We start from the raw sequence: 18,856 nt of genomic DNA, 5'->3' as shown, positions 1-18,856 counted from the left end.
CATATATGCACCAAGTTAATTTAAACGGTGGTGATTATAATATTTTTTAAAGTCTTTGTGTTAATGGAGACAAAACAGGGAGACACATCATAATGCCCGGCAGTAGATAAACATAGGATTGAGATCCAGGAATTTTTCTAAGAAATAATATTATTTTAATAGAAAATTGCAAAAGTAGAGCCCATCCTTGGAAAAACACAAATTTAGTGCCTGTCGAACGATGGGTATTCGATTGGGACCGGCCGAACTTCTGTTGTTCAATAGGGCCCCTATCGAACACCCACCGTTAGACAGGACCCACCACCTGGCGCCCCGTAGCCTGTCAAACTGCTACCAGACGATAGGGACCCCTGTCAAACATTGGTTGTTCAACAGGTCTCTCCCGTGACCCTGTCAATGAGGGCTCATGTTCGACAGGCTCCTGTTGAGGGCATGTCGAACTGCCCGTGTTTGACAGGCCCTGTTAAACTTGCAGCCCTCTGTCTCATTCCAATCAATTGATGGTCGTTCGATAGGGGGTCTATCAAACTACGGCAACAGGATCCTAATTTTGTAATTTTCTATGGATGGTCTCTAATTTTGTGATTTTCTATTAAAATAATATTATTTCTAAAAAAATTTGAGATCCAATGTTTAGCAGAAAGTTTAGAAAGTTAGAGAGACGTGGTTATTGTCAATAGGCTCATATGTCAATGACTATATCACACGTGCATTGCGAGCATTTTCGTTGGAGGATCCACTCCGATAAACAGAACGCTCAATCCGGGCAAGTTTTGCAGCCCTATCTTTTAACTTTTGCTTATACTTTAAGCCAAAATAAATTTTAAATTTTAAATTTAGAGTTAATTTAAATATTTTTTATCGTAGTTTATTTTTTAGTTTTTATTTTTAGATTGCTAAAAATATTTATAAAAATTTTATTCATAAATTATTTATATTTATAAATATATCATTTCATTTTTTCCCTCCAAACAACCAAAAGATGACCATGCGTAAAGCGGAATTTTTTATTAAATAAATCTTTTTAGCAAGTAATTTTATTACTAAACCACGTGGCAACTTTTCTTTAAAACTGAACTATTGACCATGCCAGTGTTGGTGGCATGGCAAGACAACGCTGCCACGCCGCCTGATCGGCATGGCATGCCGTGGCAAGCCATTTCAGCAAGCCAATGTTGATGACGTGCCCAAAAGATTCATATGATGAAAATATTTTGACCGAAGTTTTAGTAATAAAATTATGTATTAAAAAGTTTAAAAAATTAAAAAATTTCGCGCAAAGCTCCAACGGTAAACCGTCGCAACAATCTCAGAACACAAACAGCAGCAGGGCAGCACGCACATGTCACCGCCTCGCTGGACCGGGCGGGCCCCACAGCGCAGATAGGGGATGAGGTGGAGCGGGCGGCCATGGGCACGCCACGTCAGCTCCCCCTTGTTGCCCTAATCCCCTCGTCATCTAAATCCCCCCTCCTTGCTTTTGCCACCGCCTCTGCGCTGCACCATCATCCTCGTCTTAGTTCCTCCTGAGCTGGGCGGCGCTGCGAGAGAGCTCAGCTGAGCTGCGCTACTACGGCAATGGCCATGGCCGCCGCCCTTTCCGTCGTCGTCTCCGCCAAGCTCGGCTGCGCCGCCGCGACAGCAGCAGCGTCGTCTGCACTCAGCTGGAAGGTGATGACTTGCTTTTGCTGCCGTGTTGTTTCGTATACTAGTGCCGCGTCTTTTCCCTTCTGCCGTGTGAAGTCAAAATTGAAAATTTTAATTTTATGTCAGAGTTCTTTTCTATAATATTTTCTCTATAATTTATTTTTGGTATTTGTTTGCTTAGAAACACATGTATAAAAATATTTATTTATAATTTTTTTTGCTTTAAATGCTTTTTAGGTGACCACCTCCCTGAGTTTTTTTGGCATATTTTTTTCCTCAATCATAGTGTTTCGGTAGAGATAGTGTTGCAGGGCCGGGGAGTTAAGGGGAATGTCTGGTGTTGTTAGTAACCTAAACCTAGCATAAAGTGGGCAGAAAAGGGCATGGATTGATATATTGGTTAGGGCTTAATGCTTTATTGTTCTCGTTAAGCAGACGAATAATGTTGATGGCTACGGACTTAGCCATGCATACATAAACTTTTGTTCATGTTAAAAAAAACAAGAGTATACCTTTGTAGATCTACTCCATTTCCATGCCCCAGCAATGGCTATTTGAAAATTCCTAGCTACTCATGTTGCCTAAAACCATTTTATAAGAAATCAGGTCCACTAAAATCATGTTTTTTTGGGGGGAGGGGAGGGGCGCAAAATAATTTATTCATACAAAATGAAACAGATGTCTTTCGTTTTACTCTTAAGACAGTGTTCGGATCGAGTGTGGGCAAGTTTATTGTAATGTGGGCGTAAAAGATTTTATTCATAGAAAATGAAACAAATGTCTTCGTCTAAGCGGTTATTGTTTGAGTGTTTTATGGAAAAAAGTAAATGATACATTTGCAAAAAAAAATGGATAAAAAATTTATATACGTATTTCTAACTATATAAAAGCTAAAGCTGCAAAATAACTTTGGTGAAAAAAAATCTCAAAATCAACTCCAAAACTCCAAATTTAAGGTTTAAAATTCCTTTTTTATAAGCATAAGCGGAAAGATTAGCTGTTAACTCATAAGACAGTGTTCCGATCAAATGTGGGTGAGTTTATTCTACCATGGAAAACATGATGAGACATTACCATAGATTAATTAATTATTAACTATTATAAATTTTAAAATAGTTTTAAAAAGAACTCTATGTATAATGTTTTTTAAGAACACACCTTTCAGTAGCGCTAATGGAAAATAATCTTGCAGTAGCATTCTTAGGCTACCTCTTGTTCTTTTCAGTGTAGAACTATAAAATAGAACCGTGAGTTTCAGTTCCTTCGTTATAACATGTGCCCATTTTTATGTGACCAATGACGAGCACAACCAACAGTTCACTCCAAGTTTGTTTTGTTCGAAACAGTTTGTGTCGATATGAAGATTTTTAACGGAATTAACTTATATATCAACAAGTGGACACCTCTCGTCTCCTGAACTTCAGTGCTGCTTAACCCGTCAGTGCAACCTCGTTGTTAGCTAGCATTGCATTTTGATTTTGTGTCACTCTGTCTGAAACTTTTCAGGGAAGCAGAATTTCGGGTAGGAACCTGATCTCCATGAGGACGACGACGGCGAGAAGAGGCCTCGTCTCCCTGAGATCCCCTCGCTTCCGCGTCTTCGCAGCAGTAAGGGTTCATTTGATTTGGAGAAATTTCATCGTATAAAAATAGAAATGTATACGTTTATTAATCCATATAATTTTGTATAAAAATTTCATATATTTTCTATTTATTACTTGTAAAAAAATTTAAGCAATTTTACAGTACTTGAGTAGTACTGGATACGGAGGAGTATTAAAATTTTAGTATAAAATTTAGCACCTCCTACGCCGTGTTCGTTAGTTGGGGGAGGTGGGTTAGCTATCCGGCGCGGAAAACGTAGTAATAGATTAGTACATGATTAATTAATTATTAATTATTAAAAAAATATAAAATAGATTAATCTGATTTTTTAAAACAATTTTTCTATAGAAAGTTTCGCAAAAATACACCGTTTAGCAGTTCGAGAAACATACGCGTGAAAAAAGAGAGGAGTTACTTAGACTAGATATCAAGAGGTACCAAAATTTTACACTGAAACTTTGTTATCTCTTGGTACTTCTCAAGATCGGCATTTTTTTTAAAAGTTTTTCTATATTTCACTTTCATACGAACTGAATGGCACTTTTGAGAACTCAGATCTTCGGTTTTTTCTCCAAACCAAGTAAACTCTAGCTACTTGTTTCACCGAAATTAAACATAAGCAAAATAACTTATTAATAATTAAAAATAATTTATTGTTAAATTTGTAATCCTTGTGTTAAAACTAAAATTAACTTCAAATTTAAATTTAAGTTTTAAAATATGAATTTTAGCATATAAGCATAAGCGGATAGCTCGCCACGCAATGCAATGCAATGGCCTTTCCTTTCTCTAAGTCTACTGTTCCTGAACCTGGCGATTGACTGAGGAAGCTGATGCAGGCGAAGGCGGAGACGGTGGGGAAGGTGATGCAGATCGTGAAGCAGCAGCTGGCGCTCGGGGAGGAGGCGAAGCTGGCGCCGGAGTCGCAGTTCACGGAGCTGGGCGCCGACTCGCTGGACACGGTGGAGATCGTCATGGCGCTGGAGGAGGAGTTCGGCATCACCGTCGAGGAGGACAACGCCCAGAGCATCGCCACCATCCAGGACGCCGCCGACCTCATCGACAAGCTCGTCGCCGCCGGCACCACTCCTCCCCCCGCCGCCTGAGACGCTGCATCTTCAGTTCTTCTCCTTGCTAGCATCGATCGATCCCTGTGTATCTCTCTGCCTGTAGCTTTTCGAACAGTTTTGTCACTTGGTTTTTTGCTTGCTTGATTGATACTACTAGTTGTTTATTTGTGTACTTTTGCTGCCGGATTTTGTAAAATTTTAATTATTAGATTACTAGTTTAATTACTAGTAGTAGTTTAATTTTTTCGTTAAGAAATGTGTACTTACTTGCCCAGATTATAATTTGGTTAGAGCAAGTATAACAGTAGACTATAAGTTAGCTATAACCTGACGTGGAGGAAAGGGATAATGTAAAAAGGGTGGGGTTGGCTCTCATGCAAAAGACAGCTATTCACCCACTCTAAGAAAAATACATTAAATACAAATGTAAGAGAAAGAGATAAGAGATAAAAATTATAGCTAACCTTGTAGCTAATCTATATGTGTCGACTATAATATAAACTTATAACTAGTAAGCTAGCTTTACTATTAAACTTGCTCTTATTGTTTGGATCACCTCTAAAATTGCTGCCTTTTTTCTACTTGTTTTTCTACTTGTGATTGGTTGGTTCAATTTTTGGGCTGCTTTCTTATTATGGTAAGTACAAGGTTTGTACTTCATAGTTCCTCATTTATTCGTGGTGGGAAGAGCTAAGATTCTATTCTGGATTGTTGTAATATAGTATTTGCTTCGTTATATGACGTAAGACTGTTTTACCCATATCTAAATTTTTATATAGATACTAAAAAATTTAAGCACATATACGAACCATATACAATAGATAAAACAAAATGCTACGCATATGATCTTTTCTTCTGATCTTCTGATCTTGGTATGATCAAACACAATGGTGCGAAGAGCAAGAGAGAAATATAACGGGGTTCATGGGACCTAAAGCTCAACTACGAGAGAAATGTTTCATTGTATAAATATCATATAAAAATTATCGTATGTATAACAAAGCTGAATAGATAAATCTAAATAGGACTAGGAAATCCTACGGTACGAAATAAAGACAGAAAAAAAATGAAAATTTTCTCTTCTCAGATCTACTATATAATAGCAGAGTACCATAAAATGTATATGCCCTTATCCTTTCACTTCCGTTTATACTTGTAAGCTAAAATTTGAGTATTCAATCTTTAATTTAAACTTGATATGTGGTTTTTCATTCTAGTTTATTTTTCAGTAGATCGTTAAGAATAAGTATATACAAATTTTATTCACAATTATTTTTTGTTTGTAAATATGTTGTTTCGTATTTTCCATCAAAAAGCCAAACGATCACCCAATCATATGCGCAATAATTAATTGGTCATCGGTCTGAAGGCCAGATACCAGCTCTTGCACTAAACTGTTTGATGAATAATTATGTATCAACATTGGAATTTATTAGCCCCACATATAAATATAACCCTCGTTTTATGAATGTCGCACAAACTTTCATGATATTTATCCGCATCTTCCTAGCAAGGGCAACTGGAATGAGGTTTGATGATTTTAGGACAAGTTTCTTTGACCAGGGTGGTTTAGGTCAGCTTTGACATGTAAACAAAATACCAATTTGAAATCCTCACTTGACATTGTCACATGCGTAGAATAATCACCGAATTTACAGGCTACACCATCTTATTTTTTATTTTAAACAGACCATAGTTTGTTCAATAAATTCTGGATGGACGGGCCCACCCACCAGAGCAATCAAAACAAGCGGGCTACTATTGTATAGGTTTTGTATACGAATTTTACACAAATTGATTAGTTCCTATCAAGATTCATCCTTATTAGTCCCTCCAGTAACTTTTATATGGCGTTTAGAGCATAAAATTAGTGAGTTTACTATGATTTTGTTGTTAGAAACATCAAACAATATTGACGATAGAGAGTATACTGAGCAAGACATGCCAAATTGCTTCTACCGACGATTCGCTAGGAGGTTCAAAGCCATTTTTTTGGGACGAAGTTCAAATCTATTAACACAATACTTACAGCACATTTATTTTGCAAAGGCACAAATCCATTCACAAAATGCAAGGAAAACAAAATCATAATCCCAACGTCCTCAAATGACTTCATTTTTAGGGACTATTTGGTTTGGAAAGAATTTTAATACATAGAAATAGATATATATGCCCATTAGTTTATATGAAGTTTTTTTGAGAGGTTTGACTGGATAAGAGTTTACTATGGTTTTTCTGCAATTGGCAGGAAAGGAAAAAAATATTTGGTTTTTCAATATTTCCTCCTTATAAAACAAATGACTTTCGTTGAATTAATTCTTAGAGTATTTCCAACAGATACTTCATTTCATACTCTATTATGAAAATAAATTATGTCGAAAAAGTTACTCTAACAGATATTCCATCCATCCTAAAAAAAATAGAGCATCCTGAATATTGAAAAGAAAAAAATCTATATTTGGAGTTTCTCCCTTCTCACTCCATATCTCAACATTTAATCTCAAGAGTAAAAAGCAAAAACAACATAAGAGAAGATGTTAGTAAAATATTAATGAAATATATATAGATGATATAATATATATTCTGTTAGATAACTGATATAAAGAAAGAATATATTTTAGATCATTTTCTAAATATTAATATAGATGATCAAATTTAAATACGCTGCTTGGAATGCTCTTAGGAATCTAAATCCTTTGTTTTTCCTCGCAGCCGAATAAGTCCTTAGTCTAACTCGTATATATCTAAGTAAGCTACAAAGACTAAAATATATTTTACTTTTTAAAATACCAATACATTTGTTCCCTTAATTTTCAAATCCCGATATATTTGTACTATGGTTTACTAAACTTGAATTAAATAATTGATAGAAACTGAAATCTTCATGGGACAAATTATTGAGTCAAAAATAAAGGCTGTGGTCTTTTCTCAATTTTTCCTTAGGTTTTCCTCGGTTTTTTGCATCCACACATTCTAAAATATTAAACATTGTATTTTTTGTGCAAATGGTTTATATATAGAAGCTTCCATATCATATTTTTAAAATAGGTTTTTAACTTTGTATTACCTCTCTTTCTATATTATAATATGTTTAAGCTTTTCATAAATTTATAGGGAAATTATAAATTTAGACATATATATATATATATGAGATGTTATATATATACTTCGTACAATATATATATTAGTTTATAGATAAATATAGAAAAACCAAAAGATCTCGTAACCTCAAGTGGAGGAGGTGTAGTTAATTCCATATTTATATATATACAATCAGAAATTATTGTATCAGCTAAAATCTTTTTTAGAACGACGGTAACCCAACCTATATAAAAAAACATTAAACTCCTCGAAAACCAGCATGAATACCGCATCCAACACATGGATAGCATGGGTAAAAACCACACCCACGACACACACACACAAAAAAACATACGTCAGAGAAAAGGAATGAAGGTACTGCGACACACGACAGAAGCAAAAAAAAAAAAAACAAAAAACAAACGAACACCACCGTGTACCGCATTAACTAACCCCACCCGTGCTCCGCCACAAAACCCGCACGACGTGGCCGCGTCATCCGCCGTTCAAATCAAACACCAACGGTCGGATCGGACCTGCCGCCTCCCTATAAGTACCCGCACACGCCCTCCCCCCCTCCCCCTCTTCTCAGTTTTTTTTTTCCCCAAATCTCTCCTCCCGTGCGCCTCCGATCCGGCCGCGGAATCCGGCGGGGGGTTGCGGTGCGTTGGCCGGCGATTTGGTCGGGAGGGAGGGATCGGCCATCGGCGCGGGGGGAGCTGCGGATCGAGCTCCGGGGTTGACGGATTCGGCCGCGCGGAACGGGAGAGTTCGGGGGTGCGGTTTTGAGGCGGTGCGGTTTGCCGGAGGTGAGAGGGAGGGAGAGGGAGAGGGAGGGGGGTGGCATATGCGTGTGACGGTCACGCCCAAGGACGAGGAGAGGCTGGTTGTGCTCATGGCGCGGGAGCGGCCGCGGTCGGCGGTCGTGGCTCCCGGCGGGGACCTGGTTAGTGCCGGCGGCGGGGGCGGGGGCGGAGGGGAGGGGTCCGACGGGGACTCGTCGGGGTCGCTGGAGGAGATCAGCGCGGATGACTTTAAGAAGGAGTCGTCCGGTGGAGGCGGCGGCGCGGGCGCGGGTGCGGGTACGGGTGGGGGTGTGGCGGCGGCGCAGAGATCTAGGGTTTGGATGGGGTACAGCATGCCGCGGAGCTACGCGCCGGCGTTCCACAGCTTCGCGTGGGCGCAGGCCGTGCAGAACAAACCGCTCGTGCCCCGCGCCGCCGCTGACGAGGACGAGGTGGAGCACGTCGTGGACACCTCGGACGAGGAGAAGGAGGAGGGCGAGATTGAGGAGGGGGAGGCAGTGCAGAGCTCCGAGTCCCCACCACGTGCGCAGCCTGAGACCATCGTCCTGGACTCTGACGTGCCGGAGAAGCCCGAGTCGGCGGCCATGGACGGGGTCACAATTCCGGCGGGTGCTGAGGAGGAGGACATGGACTTTGACCAGCGTGTGGGGAGTATACTTGAGGAGCTTGAGACGATCTCCATTGAGGAAGCTGAGAAGTATGGACTGATGTTTCCATGGCAAAGATCATGAGTTCCATGTTGCTTGGTGTTTGTTTAGTTGCTGAGGGGTCGATTTTGTTGTGCTGTAGGTCATTTGAGGGTGCATGTACTCGTTTGCGCACGAGCTTTGAGAACCTGAAGCCCTTGTTCCCAGAGACTGGGAGTCCGATGCCCATGCTTGATACCCTTGTGCAACAGGCGTTTATTGCAATCGATACCATTACCACTGTAAGACCGATTTACTGACTTGGTTCTGGAAATGAACTGTGGGCTCACAGCTGTTGCATTGTTGTAGGTGGCAAATTCATATGACATGCCAAAGAGGGAGCAGACCAAGAACATGCTTTTAAAGTATACAAGTTCATCCTTTGCTAATCACACACAGAACTAAACTGCCATGCTTTCTTTGTAGCATAAACTAAATACTCATCTGAATGTGTGAATGTGTAGGTTGTTATTCCACATAAAGAACAGATATTCATACATGCTGACACCTGACCAGCGAAATGAGGTTTGTAGCTCTTGTAGTTTGTGGTTTTAAACATCCATGTTATCAATTTTGCCTGTGGTAGCAAACTCAGTTTTCTTTCTTTCCTTTTTTTTTTTGCGTCAGCTGGATAGCCGTGTGAGGCAGCTAGTGTTTGAGGATGGCAAAGACACTGCAAATTGTCCAAATGCCACCTGTGGCACCAATACAAGTAATGTTGCGGCTACATCTGGTCAGGTTTTGTCAGAGAGACTACCATTTGAATCAGGAGCAGGAAATACATTTAGTGGCACCAGTATGCTCAAGGTTGAAATTCCATCAAAGAATAGAATGATTAGCCCCTTGTTGGATCTTCACGCAGATTATGATGAAAACAGCTTGCCCTCACCAACTCGAGATAGTACACCACCTTTTCCTGTGCCAAAGCCTATTGGATTTGGAACATTTCTAATGGCACCTGACAGACCATCGATTATGGAAAGAGTTGAGCCTGTGAAGAATTCTTCATATCCATCCTTAAATGATGCACTGAAGGCTGTTTCCTCTTACCAGCAGAAGTATGGGCAGAAGTCTACCTTTGCAAGTGATGATCTACCTAGTCCAACTCCTTCTGGTGATGGGGATAAATCTGGAGACAAAGGAGGTGATATATTTGGTGAAGTCTCGAGCTTTCCTGCTTCAAACAAGATTGTGTTGCCAGTTGTGAATCAGATGCCTCCCTCTCGACCTAGTACAGTTAGCAGCAGTAGTGACAGTTTTGCAGGTGGTCCACCAGGTTATGCTAAACAGATTGAAAATCCTGTTTCTGGATCCAACCATATGCTAAAAGCTACAGCTAAAAGTAGAGATCCAAGGCTTAGGTTTTTGAATCGTGATGCTGGTGTTGTTGCGGATGCAAATCGACGTTTGAATTTTGCCGAACCAAATCCTTCTAAGGATAGGACCATGGGTGTTGGTGTACCAATCAATAGCCGTAAGCACAAAACAGTTGATGAACCTCTGGTGGATGAAAACATGTTAAAAAGGTCTAGGGGTGGCAATGGGAATCCAAGAGATGTGCTGACACCTGCAGGTCGAGGTGGATGGGCTAAAGATGGAGTTAATGTTAGCTCTTATTCTAGTGATGGGTTTCAGCCAAATCAAAATACAAGACTTGGAAACAGTACAACTGGAAGTCATAATGTCAGGACAGATAGTACACTTGTTAGTAACACAAATAATATGACAAATAGTAGTGGCATTAATACTGGAGTTGTACAAGCACCCCAAACTAATTCATCTCCACAGACCAGTTCTGCTCCTTCTGTTTCATTGCCTGCTATGTTAAAAGACATTGCTGTGAATCCGACAATGCTAATGCAGTGGATTCAAATGGAACAGCAGAAGATGTCTGCAACAGAACCTCTACAGAAGGTAACTGCTTCTGTTGGCATGACTAGTAATGAAACAGCTGGCATGGTTTTACCGCTTAGCTGTGCTTCAAAGACCACAGAAGCTGCACCAGTTCCTTCTGTTAGATCGCAAGTTCCAATGCAGACAGCTGCTGTGGTAAATCTCTTGCTGTTGAACCTGTGTTCTCTGTTTATAATTGACAATTTACAAGTTGCTTGATAATGGCTTCAATGCCATTTGTTGTACCATAATAAGCTAATAGCATGTATTTTGCAAGATTGTAACAGATCTCAAATAATAATGCCATAAGGTTAGACAATCTACATCCACAAATATTTCACAAAATTTAGGGCAAAAAGATCATACACAGTTTTCATCTCATCAATGGGTCATGGAGAATTTTTGAGATAGCTACGTGTACATGCAAAAATCCATCAACAGAACTTTTCATGTGGGGATTGGAGACAGCAATCATATTGCATTATACTAGTAACTTGTTTTATAAAACTACAAATATATGCATATCAATGAGAGAAATGATTTAGAACTGAGGTTTTATTATCTCAAATTAGCCTGTCTTTTATACACCATTGTTAATTGGTTTAATCATCATTTTATTGCTGCCAATCCCATGTTTTGTTAAAATATTTAGGATCTCGTACTAATATTGTGTTTTGCTTTATGTGTAGCACTCACAAAATGATGCTGGAGTTATACGTATGAAACCACGTGATCCTCGTCGCATCCTCCATAGTAACATAGCACAGAAGAATGATACAGTTCCTCCAGTTGGAGTGGAGCAAGCCAAAATCAATGGAACTGCTCTGCCAGACTCTCAGGGTAGCAAGGACCATTTGCTCAACCATGAACAACAGGCAGAGCAACTTCAGACTAGTGCATTGCCTTCTCAACCTGTTACACCTTCAGCACGGCAAGTCACCATGAATGCAAATCCTGTCTCCAATTCACAGTTAGCTGCTACAGCACTTATGCCTCATGGCAGCACACAACAAACTTCAAGTAGTGTAAATAAGGCAGATCCAAGATTAACTGCTGGGCAGAATGAAACTAATGATGATGCTGTAACAAGTACTGGCCCTCTAACAGCACCTGATGCTGTGCTGCCAGCTAGCCCATGGGGAGATGTTGATCATCTCCTTGATGGTTATGATGATCAGCAGAAGGCTCTCATTCAGAAGGAAAGGGCAAGGCGGATCATGGAACAACAAAAGATGTTTGCGGCACAAAAACTTTGCTTGGTGCTTGATTTGGACCACACTCTTCTCAATTCTGCAAAGGTATTTGGTTTTATATCCTATAATTTAACTTTTTGAGAACTTTGTTAACACAGTACATGCTTCCTATTCAGTTCGCTGAAGTGGAACCTATTCACGAGGAAATTTTACGAAAGAAAGAGGAACAGGATCGGGAGAGGGCAGATCGTCATCTATTCTGTTTTCATCATATGGGAATGTGGACTAAACTGAGACCGGGAATATGGAACTTTCTTGAGAAGGTTTGCTACTTTGGATCTCTCAAATGACCATAAGCATGTTTCCACTGTTGTGTTGAATATTGTCCTGTTTGGTACTTATGCTGTAGGCAAGCAAGCTTTATGAGTTGCATCTGTACACAATGGGGAATAAGATTTATGCTACTGAAATGGCTAGGGTTCTTGATCCTACTGGAACCTTGTTTGCTGGGCGTGTCATCTCAAGAGGTGATGATGGTGATACTCTTGACAGTGATGAGCGAGTGCCAAAAAGTAAAGATCTTGATGGGGTATTAGGGATGGAATCTGCGGTGGTTATCATTGATGACTCTGTGAGAGTCTGGCCCCACAACAAACACAATTTAATTGTTGTAGAGAGGTATGAATCTGTCTAATATTTCTTGCTACAGGAGGTAACAGTACTACATGAAGTTCATCTTACCGGGTGCCTATTTTCTGTAGATACACATATTTCCCCTGCAGCAGGCGCCAGTTTGGTCTTCCTGGGCCATCACTTCTTGAAATTGATCGAGATGAAAGGCCAGAGGATGGCACTCTTGCTTCTTCACTGGCGGTATGATGGTTCGTTTTGTACATCTGTACTTTTAGTATTGTAAACTTGATTATGATACATGTCCAATTCTTGCAATAGGTTATTGAGCGTATTCACCAAAACTTCTTTACCCATCCTAACCTCAATGATGCTGATGTGCGGAGCATACTAGCATCGGAGCAGCAGAGGATACTTGGTGGTTGCCGTATTGTCTTTAGCCGGATTTTCCCTGTTGGAGAGGCCAATCCCCATATGCATCCTTTGTGGCAGACTGCTGAGCAATTTGGTGCAGTTTGCACAAACCAGATTGATGATCGGGTCACCCATGTCGTGGCCAACTCCCTTGGGACTGACAAGGTGAATTGGGCGCTATCAACAGGCAGATTCGTCGTTCATCCAGGATGGTGAGGAATATTGATAATTCATTTAATTGAATGCTTTTTCATCACATGACCCTAAATCCTTACTCCCTGTTATGACCCTTCACTTAACCACAACTACTCATCATATTTGCCATCAACAGGGTAGAAGCTTCAGCTCTATTATACCGGCGTGCCAGTGAGCTCGACTTTGCAGTTAAATAACACAACAATGAATCCCTGTTTGCCATCCAAAGTCGTGAGTATCTGGGGACATCCAAAATCGTAACTTCCCGGGACAAGATCCGGTCAAGGAAAACCTAATATGACAACAAAAACAAAACAACTTAAGTGAAAAAAAACGGACCATACTAAGAAAACGCCCAGCCCCCTAAAAGAATCGCAGGCCAAAGCAGGTAATGGAAACGCCCATTCAAAGCCTGAAAGAGAGAGGGCATACTGTTTCTTGAGGTGCTGAGCAGTTGCCTGATTAGGGTTCCAGGTGAGAACCGTCAAAGAAACATGCCAGCAGCAAAATTGGCAAATGCTCACCAACCTCCCATTGTGTAACATGTAAAATCTGGTACTACATTTTTTGGTCACAGTCCTAGGTCTCGTCTCTTTGCTGCAACCCTGCTACTGGCCACACAGTAGTAGCAGTCACCCCACATATCAATTCTGGTGATGAGGGTGGCAAACTGTCAACTGGCAAGAGCAGAGCAGCAGGCAGCTTCTACTTGGGACTGGAACGGCGCATTCAAAGTGTCTCTCTGTGTGTATTCATGTGGCTGTAACTGACTGCAGCTGCTGATTCCTCCCTCTTGTGCCATCTGAAAGCCACATGCATGGAAAAGGACACATGAGAAAGGAGATGTGAGAGGAGAATGGCAAGGGGGAAGAAGGAATGTTTACTGCGCTCGATTTATGGTGTTTCAGGAGTGGGAGAAATTCCTTGGTTTGGTTGGGCCACCTGCTTGCTGTTTTTCTTGTGTGCCAGCTACCAACTTGAGTCGATGGATGGCAGAAGAGAATAACGTGGAAGATGTGGTTGGTTAGGTTGAAGCTGAACTGTACGATGGAGGGTTTCACAGGGAGCTCGTGTTGGAAACTAACCTGCATCGGTGAACAATTGGGGGTGGTGAGGAATGCTTTTATTTGTTTCTTTTTTTTTGGAGGATGGTAAAAAAAAATCGGAAACTAACTATTTACGAAACTGACAAGAAAGCTGATCTGCTAACCCTTTTTTTGGAAACGAAAGAAGTGTTTGATAAAAAGATACGTAAACGAGCTGCATCGTTCAAAGTGAGCAACATGCGTATAGAATGGGACAATCAAAGCGAGCAACATGCGTATAGAATGTGAGGGAATGTAGTGGTGGGATAAGCTCTGGGACTAATATTTAATGGTGGTTAGCGGCTAATGACGAGGACTGGACCTTTTACCTTATTGCTTATGACTGACGTTTAGTTGCTAAAGCGTGCTTAAGGCAAAGAAGCAATCGCTGACCTTGTACATCACCACTGTCTGTACGGAGCGAGTCGAGTGACGACATGCGTATGTACGAATACGTACAGCGTGCATGGTCTATGTTCTTGGAGGGGACGGACTCAATCCGTACACCAGAAACCCGTGGCCAGAGGAGAGGGAGTTTCTAGCAGGTTGACAGTGGGGGCCCACCTGCCATCCAAACAAGGTGGTGACAGGTAGGGGTGGGCGCTCGGTTTATTTGGTTTTTTTGGCTCGGTTTTTTCAGTTTTGAAAATGAACGGTTTCTTGAAAATAACAAATGGACATGGTTACATAAATTGACAAACTGATCTAATTAAACCGAACTAAATCGGTTTGGTATGTTCGGTGTTCGGGCCAACTGAACATGTTGCTAACCCGATAGATTCCTGAACTGAACAAGAGTGATTAGTCGCCTACATTCTAGGACGCTTAGTTGTCTGACACAACAGTTTTAGAAATTGCCGCTACCCAAATTAAAAGATCACCAAATTTACTGAATACTACTCCATTGATCAACTAATAGAGTTTAGTTCAATGGTGAGAAAATTAAGTAATGTGCACCAAATCTAGCTCACGGGGAAGCAATCTTTACATAATTTTCTGATGGATGTTCTCTGCTCGTTAAGTCACCGAAGAAGAGTAGAAGACAAATCCTGCTTGTAGTTAGAGTCGTCCGCCTCTGGCGCCGCGAATGCACTCACCAACAAGAATGGAGTCACGAATGCAAGCTTCAGCCACATCTAACTATCTGAGCGCCAAGGAGGCTAGGGATCAGGGATATAGTGTGCGTGAGTAGTGCGACTGTCATTAGCACAGCTGCAGGACAATAGGGTCCAGAAGGCGAGGACTTAGCACCTTCATTAGCGGCAGAGCCAAGGAGTTAGCGTCTTAGCGCACGCGACAAGCTAGGAGGTTGAATCGTGCCTGCTCGTCTCCCTTAGTTAAGATAGGCCTTGTACTGACATGGGCTAAAATTCCAAGAGTTTACGTCTACATTGGTTTTTACAGTATTCTCGGTTAGCGTCGAAGAGAAACCGTGCTGAACACCAAAATCTGATCTACTAAAAAAGAAACCGACTGCCTAGCTGAACATCGAAAAAACCGCCTCTTCTGTTTGGTTCGGTTTGGTGATCGGTTATCTGAAAAAAAAATGCCCACCCCTAGTCGACGTGGAGAATGAGCTTGAGGTGGACCTCAACATGGTCCCCCACACCGCAACACTCGGGTGGGGTAGACGGGTCAACGAGCACCCTCGTGATGGAGACCCAGAGGGCAACGAGTTCTCTTGGGAGTGAGAAGGAGAGGAGGAGGAGGAGGAGTGAGTCATCGAGGCAGAGGTCGGGGCAGAGGCCGATGATGTGGCAGAGACACGTCCATGGGGGATAAGAAGGGGAAAAGAAGATATGAAAATAAAAAAAGGAAAAGAAAGAAGAAAAGAAAGAGAAAAGAAAGAAAAGGAAAGAAGAGAAGAGAAGAGAAAATAGGAAACAGGAAATAACGAGACAGGTAAAAAACTAGAAAATAAAAAAGGTTGTTAGTATTAGTTACTGTGTACTATTTAAAATTAAAATTTTACATTAAATAGAAAAAAGCAAAGTGAGTTTGACTCATAGAACTTTGTTGAAAATGACATAACGATATTTTGTGTGCATGTATCTTTTTTCATTGCTGAAATATCACCTATTTTTTTTTAATTTGTTTATGATATTGAGCACAATTTACTATTCTCAATTTATTTTCAGAAATTATTTTAATTTGTATAATTAAAATTAATAACAGGGTTTAGTGTGCATTCTTCTCTGTCTCTCCAAGAGATAGAAAGATAGAGCTTTTTTTTTGTTTTCTCATCAAAAGACCATTCATCTTATTTAATTTGTGTATGATATTGAGTATTGTTTACTATTCTTAATTATAGCTTCTTGATGCAACATGTGCATTCCTAATTAATTGTATATTGACCATAATTTACTATTCCCGACTTAGACGTGCCTAATGAAAAAGGTACGACAGACGACTAAATTTAATTTCAAAAATTTATTTTTAAAATTTATTTTAATTTATATAATTAAAATTAACTTAATCCATCCAATGCAACGCACATATATTTTTGCTTGTATATATATAATAGTATACACGCTTAGGACATGTGCAGTGTAAATTAAGCTAGGATCATGTCTAACGTGTGACTTTACTAGAGCCAAACATGAAGGGAGACCAGTTGTATTGATTCCGACCATTATAATCGATTCCTCTCCATGTGTCGGCTCTAAAGCTAAATAAAAAGGACGAGTCCATATTTGACCAATAGCTCTTTTTTATTTTTCAAACAATTTTAATAAATAATTTTATTACTAAAACTTCTCACACAAAAAAATTCACCATTTAAAACGTTTTGTCCATTATGGCAGCATTGTTTTGCCAAGCCAAATAGGGTGTCTTGGCTAAAAGGTTTATATAATAAAAATATTTATATAGTAATAAAATTATTTATTAAAAAAACACCAATAGCTAGAGTTTAGAAAGTACATAGCAATATCTATATCTATAGTGGGTCTCACATATAGGAGAGATATGTTGTGTTCTTTTGGTAATGCAAGATAAAAGATTATCTAATTTTTTATAGCTTTAAAGGTATAAATGATAAAATTAACTAGTATAAAGTTAAAAATTTACTAGGTGAGATGTTGAATGTCTGTATAGAAGTTTTTTCTAACAAACATATCGTTTAGTCATTCGAGAAACGTACTTGTAAAAACCAAGAAATAGTCTGTGACAATAACACAACATATAGTAGTGCTAACCACTAGCATAAGAACAATATAAGAATTTAGTAGAAAATTAGCATGTCTCCGGTGTCCCTAGCAGTTAGCCAGTGCATGTGCCTGATAACTGTAATATCATGTTCTCCCGATTTATTTTACCCAAAACAAGTAAGAGAACTGCCAATTTTATTTTAAATAGGTAGGAGAACTGAGAGCCAGCCGTGTCTTTCCTTTTTCTTCTTGTTTTTCTCCCGCCTTTCATTTTTCTTATTTTTCCTCTTTCTCATTTCTCCCCTCCTTCATTTTCTCTATTGTCACCAGCGCCTTCCGCCCGCACTCCCCTCTCGACACAGAGCCCATCACACCTCTTTTTCTTTGGAACTGTGAGCTATTGTTGATTTTATCTGTCCATGTGAAATTGTGTAGTGTTTATTAGCTTTCTAGATGCTTCTATTCTTTTCCCTTCTTCTCCCCCATACAACAAGCCCTTCTTATTCCTCAACTGAGATTGGCGGACGGGCGAAATCAACTCATATTTTTAAGGTAGTAGAGAATAGTACAAATCCATAGCCAAAATCACTTATATTTTGGACATATATTACATGATAAGAGGATTTGTGTTGTGAACATGCATGTCCTAAGGACATCTCCAATGTATATTACTCAACTTACTCCCTCCGTCTTCATTTACTTGTCACCGTTGACCATTACTATTTTAACTTTGACCATTAATAACATTTAAATGATCAGTTGATGATCATGAAAGTTATATTGTTGTATATTTATACGTCATACATAACAAATATAACATAGTTTTCAATATACACAATGTTTTCCCCAGAAAGACGAATGGTCGAAGTTACCAAATAAATAGTAACTAGTGTCAATTATTTAAAGCCGGAGGGGGTATTATCATAGATGAGCCTATGGGGACAGGTCTTTAGCTATTTGTTTCAAACAATTATTTAAGTTTTAGAGGGCTATAAGGTGTGTATCATTGGATCATTTATATACATGTAGAAACAAAGAATGACGAGAAGAGAGATTATTGTTTTATTGGCTGCGCATACACACATATGATATGGATTTGGGTAGCTCAGGATATCAGTATCCAGACCACACTTACCATGTATAAGTATTTGTAATTCCTACTCTGCAATATAATGGTATTTGTATTCTGAATACCATGCACGACAACGGTGATACTCATGTCGTGAATAAAGTTCTTTTTAAATTTCATAATTTTGTAACTAGGTTTTGTATTCGTATGGACATATTATATCATCGCAAAATAATCCAAATGACATCTTTTAGAAAATATATATTTTTTGTAACACGAGGCAACCATCTTGGTGTACAAATTAAATGTGTACAGTTTTCATTTCTTTTCGTA

General features: G+C 39.7%; 2 protein-coding genes across 2 annotated transcripts; both read left to right on the top strand.

Moving 5' to 3' along the window:
• The first annotated feature begins 1,491 nt into the window (after positions 1-1,491).
• On the top strand, positions 1,492-4,571 carry LOC102722620 (acyl carrier protein 1, chloroplastic-like). The gene is made up of 3 exons (XM_006662898.3): positions 1,492-1,671; positions 3,154-3,255; positions 4,092-4,571. The coding sequence occupies exons 1-3, from the start codon at positions 1,579-1,581 to the stop codon at positions 4,356-4,358; spliced, it is 462 nt and encodes a 153-aa protein (XP_006662961.1). The 5' UTR covers positions 1,492-1,578; the 3' UTR covers positions 4,359-4,571.
• Positions 4,572-8,013: 3,442 nt separating this feature from the next.
• Positions 8,014-14,476, top strand: LOC102722903 (RNA polymerase II C-terminal domain phosphatase-like 3). Its single transcript, XM_006662899.3, has 11 exons — positions 8,014-8,906; positions 8,999-9,137; positions 9,205-9,260; positions 9,360-9,420; positions 9,523-10,944; positions 11,478-12,086; positions 12,158-12,304; positions 12,391-12,659; positions 12,743-12,854; positions 12,933-13,237; positions 13,357-14,476. Exons 1-11 carry the CDS (start codon positions 8,251-8,253, stop codon positions 13,415-13,417), a joined length of 3,837 nt encoding a protein of 1,278 aa, XP_006662962.2. The 5' UTR covers positions 8,014-8,250; the 3' UTR covers positions 13,418-14,476.
• Positions 14,477-18,856: the final 4,380 nt, after the last annotated feature.

This window comes from Oryza brachyantha, chromosome 11, assembly GCF_000231095.2.
Source record: "Oryza brachyantha chromosome 11, ObraRS2, whole genome shotgun sequence".
NCBI lineage: Eukaryota > Viridiplantae > Streptophyta > Magnoliopsida > Poales > Poaceae > Oryza > Oryza brachyantha.
This window is presented reverse-complemented; position numbering and strand designations above follow the sequence as displayed.

Bases quoted from the DNA above. Each gene is read 5' to 3' on its own strand.
- LOC102722620 (XM_006662898.3), top strand. From the start codon at position 1,579: ATGGCCATGGCCGCCGCCCTTTCCGTCGTCGTCTCCGCCAAGCTCGGC. The intron at 1,672-3,153 runs GTGATGACTTGC...GAAACTTTTCAG, and splicing joins CGTCTGCACTCAGCTGGAAG to GGAAGCAGAATTTCGGGTAG. The intron at 3,256-4,091 runs GTAAGGGTTCAT...AAGCTGATGCAG, and splicing joins GCTTCCGCGTCTTCGCAGCA to GCGAAGGCGGAGACGGTGGG.
- LOC102722903 (XM_006662899.3), top strand. From the start codon at position 8,251: ATGCGTGTGACGGTCACGCCCAAGGACGAGGAGAGGCTGGTTGTGCTC. The intron at 10,945-11,477 runs GTAAATCTCTTG...CTTTATGTGTAG, and splicing joins CAATGCAGACAGCTGCTGTG to CACTCACAAAATGATGCTGG. The intron at 13,238-13,356 runs GTGAGGAATATT...TGCCATCAACAG, and splicing joins TTCGTCGTTCATCCAGGATG to GGTAGAAGCTTCAGCTCTAT.